Here is a 6,422-nt window from a genome sequence, read left to right as displayed (position 1 = left end):
GAACCTATTGCAATAAAACGGCAATTTCATACTTTAACCCCTAATATAATATTATTTTCGTTTTTTAATGCTATCAAAATACGTTATCTTACTTCCCAATAATTTATTTCTAATTCGCAAAACAATTTAATACAATATAGGCGTTATAGGTCTAACAAAATTTACACGTAATAGATGAACGCGTTACACGGTACGGTCTGTTCGATAATATAAAGTTTTTAGAGTGCATAGGCGTGGCGAGAATTTCATTGGTCATTATTGGTTGAAAACATCCGCTTTTTGTCTTCAAAAGAACGAAGCAGCGTAGGTGTAAGATAAGTTAATACCAAAATATTATCTATTTTATTGTTGACATAAAGATCGGACATAAAGAAAAGAGAAAAGTTCCTTCGATCTGACTGTACATGAACCAGCTTTTGTTACCATTCCGGGACCACCGCTCTTATTCAACTGAGGTACAGACCGAGTTAGCAGACCTTATGAATTTCTATGACTTTTTTTAATAATATCAAGTGACGGAACGAACAAGTCGTGTACCTGATAGTAGGCTACACGCCTGTCCATAACAGTTGCAGTGCCACTCACAGCTTTACATCCCAAAGATCAGAGGGGCACTGCCACTGCGCTCGTCACCCTAAAACATAAGTTGAGTCCCATGTGCCTGTAATTTCACCAGCAAAATTCCTTAATAATAACTTCAAAACCGGAAAACAGTAATGCTGACGTTACTGCTTGGCGGCAGTAGGTAAGGTGGCAGTACTTCCCTGGACGAAATCTTTCCAAAGCTCTACTGCTACTAATTGCTGTTATCTACTTTTTGCGTCTAAACAGCTTTTTTCGCGGTCAACGCACCTGTGACCAACTTATGAAGTTAAACACTCAGCCAGGTACCTCCCGAAATCGACGAGAGATATCGCTTTATTAATTTCAATATCTATTTGTTGAATACCGTGATGTCCAGTCAGATCGAGATTTTTTCTTTGTGTTCGATTTTTGTATCAATAATAATAACAAACTAGTGGAATGTATTTTAGCAAAAAATATACGAAAATCAGGCTAATAAAACACCGTGATATACAATAAATAAATATTGCAAAAATAATCTTTCTTTTCTTTTTATAAAAATATAAGTGCGCATTTGAATTCTATCTCACCTGATGAAAAGTGACGATGAGGTCGACGATGAAGCATGCACACCTACACAATACCTGTTCACTCTCGCCTTGAAAAGGTTCAATTTATAACGTTCAGGGAAAACAAGTATGCAGGCAGGGAATTCCACTCAATAGCCGTTAGCCATATAAATGTGGAAGCGTAACGCTTCGTGCGAATCTTTGGAATATTTACAACACAGGGGTGGAACCCAAGCCTATGTGTAGTCCCTCGGTGATGGAAAGAGGAATGCGTGCAAAACGTGGGTCAAAGTCAAAGTCAAAGTCAAAGATTATTTATTCCATAGGTAAAATAAATTTACACTTGAAATCGTCACATTTAAGCTACTGCTCGTTCACTACGCTGAACTCCTTGAGAAGAACGAGCAAGAAACTCTAGGGATTGTTCTTTTCAAATAAACTTAAATGCTACGGAATACACTTTGAATCAAATTTGTGTGGATTCTGGAGCCATGTCGTCTTTCCATACATCTTTATCTAACACGTAGTCTTCATTTTGTAATATGATTTTTCGATCAAAATATTTTTAATGTAGTTTTTAAACTTAGGAAATGATAAACTTAACATATGCTCCGAAATCTTATTGTAAAAACGTATACAGTTCCCCATAAAAGAGTTGTTTACCTTGGTTAAACGAAATCGTGGTACCATGAGTTTGGACTTAGCTCTAAGGTTAATATTATGTATATCTTCTTTCTTATTGAAATTATGTATATTTTTACGAGCATATAAAATATTTGAGTAAATGTACTGTGATCATGATACCAGTCTCCTTAAACTTTTCTCTGAGAGAAACCCGAGAGCCTAGACGGTACACAGAACGAATCGCTCGTTTTTGCAATACAAATATGGTTTGAATATCTGCCGCTTTACCCCACATGAGAATCCCGTAGGACATTATACTATGAAAGTAATTAAAGTAAACTAGTCTAGCAGTACTAACATCGGTAAGCTCAAGTATTCTTCGGACTGCGTATGCAGCGGAGCTTACCCTGCTGGCCTGGGAAGATATATGTGGAAACCATTGAAGTATACTATCTAAGGTCACTCCCAAGAAGACTGCTTTATCAACAAAGTCTAACTTTTCTCCGTTTATTTCTATGCTTGGACTAGTCGATTTTACGTTAGGTAATTCAAATGTAACACTTTTTGTCTTCTTGGCATTAAGCAATAAATTGTTAGCATTAAACCAATAAACTACCTTAGAGAGGGTATCATTAATATGGTCATAGTTAATGTCATGTCTGTCTGTTTTAAAAATCAAGGATGTGTCATCAGCAAACAGCACAATTTCGCAATGGTCCTTAACAAATCATTAATATAAATCAGAAATGAAAAGTGGTTGCCACTTAACAGTGCAAAAAATTTGACTAAAAGTAGCTCCTGGATAGCAATAGTTGACTACCCTTTGTTTTAAGTGGTTACTTAGGTGGTGGCCTAGTCCTACGCCTATTTTATCAGAAAAAACTACCGTTCTTCTGGATGACCTGGTAGGAGTTCTAATAGTCTTGGTTGACCGTTGACTATGTCGAACTTCAACTGTTGTAATGGAGCAGATACGTTTTCCTGCAGCTGCAGCTGCTGGTTGCGTTGATGATGTGGGTGGTGGGGGTGGAGGCTGATTTATTTCTACTGGATCATTTGTTTCACTAAGCTCATTCCGAAGAAGGTGGGAGTCGTCGAACAGAACTTTTTCACGTTTGAACTTCCTACCTTATGACCAAATACAGATCCAAAAAGTGATTCAGATACTACAACAAAAACTTTAATGTTTATTTTTGATACGTTTATCATGTTTTGTCTAAAATCACGGAACAAAAGTTGTTGTTTATGATGTTAGTAATCTAGTCCTGAAAGGTTGTTACCATTTTTTGGGACACAACTGTAACAGTATGGGGAAATCCGAAACCATAAGAGATACATGGAAACTGTCTTAGGAACCATTAAGCCTTTTTTCTGTGAAAACAATTTTGATTTGTCAATTTTTTTGTCAAGAGTGAGTTGTCAATGAAATTGATCAATTTTTTTAGTACCGCGCACGCATGCCGTACTGCTCGTTTTGTATGGAGTTATTATACTTGTCTTATTATAAAATGTTTCCGATCTCAGATTAAATTTGTATCGATTAGTATCATTCTATCATGATACTGATCTATAGAGGTTTAATCTATATAAAGAAAATACGTGGCTAGTGAAAACACCGGCCTGAATAGGATCATTAAAACGATTATGACTTACTAAACTCAATGTCAAATTTCTACACCGCCGTAGTGGTCATTGTTATAGACCGTACTATGAATAATTTATCATATAACAGTCATATACATATTTTTAATGAATGGCTTGTGAGACAATAGTCTCAATTCTGCCAGTGTAAATCACAAGTGCAATTGCAATTGCGCGTTTGCATCGTTGCTTAAATCTGCCTCGTGTACTTTCCATGCTCTCCACCCTGTGCATTAGTCATACTTATTTACCCGACGATGTGATAAAGACAATTGTTGTCCCTGTACCTAAAAACCGCACGGGGGATGCGGCGACATTTACAAACGGTTGTTCGTGAAACGCGCGATTGCATCGCTACACTTGCGATTTCATAGGAGCTTGCATCGATGCAAACGCGCAACTGCGTCGATACAAACACGCGATTGCGTTGATATAACTCCCAAATGTAGCGATGAAATCGCGCCTTTATATCGAGGTAGTCGCGCGATTTCATTACGTTTGCATCGCTGCCGCTGTTTAAAATTTCGCGTGTGTATAAAGGTAGACGATTAGCGACTGCATCGCGTTTGCATCGCTGCTAAAAGTGGCCGTGTGTAACCGCTCTTATACACCAGAACGAATGATTAGAGCTTAATACAATATACATATATATTATACAGTACCTACTGTCTAACCATATCAAAAATCTTAGAAACGGCAGTTTTGATACCCTCACTCGCAAACTTAGAAATTACCATATAATATTACACATCGCCTCATCTCATCACCTCTCTTACAACAGTTTTTAACTAATAGGACAACTAAAGTTAGCAGGATTCCACCACAACCTAAAATGTTCATACACAGTCGTTTCTTTCACTTTTTCCTCGTTATTAAGCAAAGTACAAAAACCGCAATAATCGTTGGTTTCAGCTGTCTCTGCTCTTTTATGGAACGAGTAATGACTCCTCCACCTGAAGTATGACGAATATTCTTCCATGTTGTGCATCAGATTATTCATTTTAGCTGCTAGTTTTTTGACACCTAGCTCTCTCGCGTTTATGTAACTTCCATCTGGTAAAAATCTGAAATGTAAAAAATGTATCAATTTTTAATTTTGCACGGTATTGCATTAATTAGGCCCAACAGCACTATCTCCTTGATAAGAGTACTTCTTTAGATATCTTTCGATTACATTTACCAATGTATAAAACTGATTCAATTGATATCCGTCATTAACGTTGACGGCTCGCTTTTTACTATGTCATAGATAACATATATTATATAACACTTATTTTAATTTTTAGTAAATAAATAAAAAATAATTTATTATTACCAATAGCATCATACCCGCCAAAACATGTTTCAAAACTTACATGACGTAGACTTCCATTATCAACCTAACAATGTAATTTTAGAGAGGAAGGTACAGTCTTGAAACGCCCCGTCGGTATAATATCGTTCTTCCTTAGTATTTAATTTCACAATAACAATTGAAAATATTATATTTAACTATTCTCTGACCTTGTATAATTAGCGCCTCCATAAACGATCGGAATCGCACTGTATTGCAAGCCATGTAAAATCTTCTCAGTAACATAATCTTCACTAAATGAATTTTCAAACGCTAAATAGAAAAAGTAATTATCCTCTACAAGCTTGTCACACTTTTTTTCATCACTTCGGTCACAATGGAACTTCCCACAAACTCCATAAATATCGATTTTGAGATCATACTTGACTAGTTCGACCTGCAGGTCTTTCACAAATGTTTCACGTCTGTTTTTAGCGTAACAGTTAGATACAAACCAAGCAGCTGCTTTAGACTTCCTTTTAAGTACCGACAATAACTCACTGGGAACGGGTTTCATGTCTTCTGTTTTCATCCAGTGCATTTCTTTTTTGGGACCAATTATTTTACCTTCTTCATTTCTCACTACTATATAACCCCATTTTGAATCTGAATCAAGTTTAAACGTCCAGGTCCAATTAAAATATCCATCGAATATACTATCACATACCGGATAGTAATGTGATGACTCTATGCTACCAAATACGAATTTCTGATGAGGTGACCGCTTTTGTGGTAACGTTGGTCTTTTCATATATCTTACATCTGGTCCGTTGAAAGCAACAACATCGAACTTGGTAATATCTCCAAGGTAAGACGCATCCGACGTTACAAAACAATTTGTGTATTTACAACCATACTCGATGAACGCCTCTTGACCTTTGCCCATATAAACAAATGGCGAATGACTCCGTGGAGTCCACTGAAGTATGTACTTAAGGTTGGTGTTGTCATTTTCTTTTTGTTTTGTACTGATATTTGCAAACTTTTTTGTATTGTTATCTTTTTCTTCATTCATCATGTCTTCATTTTTAGTATTCTTGGCTTTGTCAACACGGTTTTCGATGTTTTTTAATTGTTCTTTAGCAAAAATATTTATCTTTGTCTCATCCATCCACGTGGGATGAGTATTAAGAACTGAGACGTAAACAAACAGCAAGAGAAATGCGGCGATGAAAAATACAAAAAACTTGCCTAATAATGGATATCCCATATTGTTTCAGGATCGAACTGACATGTATGTGTTTCACAACCGTGTAACTGACTGAACTTTTCGTTATCAAGCTAACATTTGATAACTTATCTTCGATTCCATCGTAGTTGACTTGCAAAACAATTAAGTATGTAACTGTTCCTTACTTCCTTTATTTATAAAGACTGATAATAATCATTGTTAGTTATTAGTAGGATTTCTGCTCGAGATTTCTCGACTCGAGAAATCTCGGGAAATCTGGCCAAAGAAAAATATCCTCGAGAACTCGAAAAATCGAGAAATCGAATTATGTTTTTAAATTACTGAAAAATTTACTTATAAATGTTTTGCAGACGATGGAAAAGTCCAAAGTTTGGAAATATTTTACGAAGAACAAAGATTCATTAAACGCGCAATGCTTTTATATGTCCTAGACAGATGATCAACAAAAGTTTTTGTGAGTATGTAACAGATGTCTAAATCTGTTACATACTCACAACAT

At 36.1% G+C, this 6,422-nt stretch overlaps 1 protein-coding gene across 1 annotated transcript; it reads right to left on the bottom strand.

Annotated features, from left to right (window-relative positions):
- Positions 1–3,514: 3,514 nt before the first annotated feature.
- LOC113233962 (alpha-(1,3)-fucosyltransferase C-like) lies at positions 3,515–6,422 on the bottom strand. Its single transcript, XM_026469199.1, has 3 exons — positions 6,418–6,422; positions 4,902–5,699; positions 3,515–4,462 (listed from the first exon to the last, which is right to left on the bottom strand). Exons 1-3 carry the CDS (start codon positions 6,420–6,422, stop codon positions 4,183–4,185), a joined length of 1,083 nt encoding a protein of 360 aa, XP_026324984.1. The 3' UTR covers positions 3,515–4,182.

This window comes from Hyposmocoma kahamanoa, unplaced genomic scaffold (genome assembly GCF_003589595.1).
Source record: "Hyposmocoma kahamanoa isolate Upper Pololo Valley unplaced genomic scaffold, ASM358959v1 80, whole genome shotgun sequence".
NCBI lineage: Eukaryota > Metazoa > Arthropoda > Insecta > Lepidoptera > Cosmopterigidae > Hyposmocoma > Hyposmocoma kahamanoa.
Note: the sequence above shows the minus strand (reverse complement) of the source record. Positions and strands in the feature narration are given on the sequence as shown.

Coding starts and splice junctions, on each gene's coding strand:
- LOC113233962 (XM_026469199.1), bottom strand. Junction 4,463..4,901: donor GGAGGCGCTAATTATACAAG/GTCAGAGAATAG, acceptor TTTACATTTCAG/ATTTTTACCAGATGGAAGTT.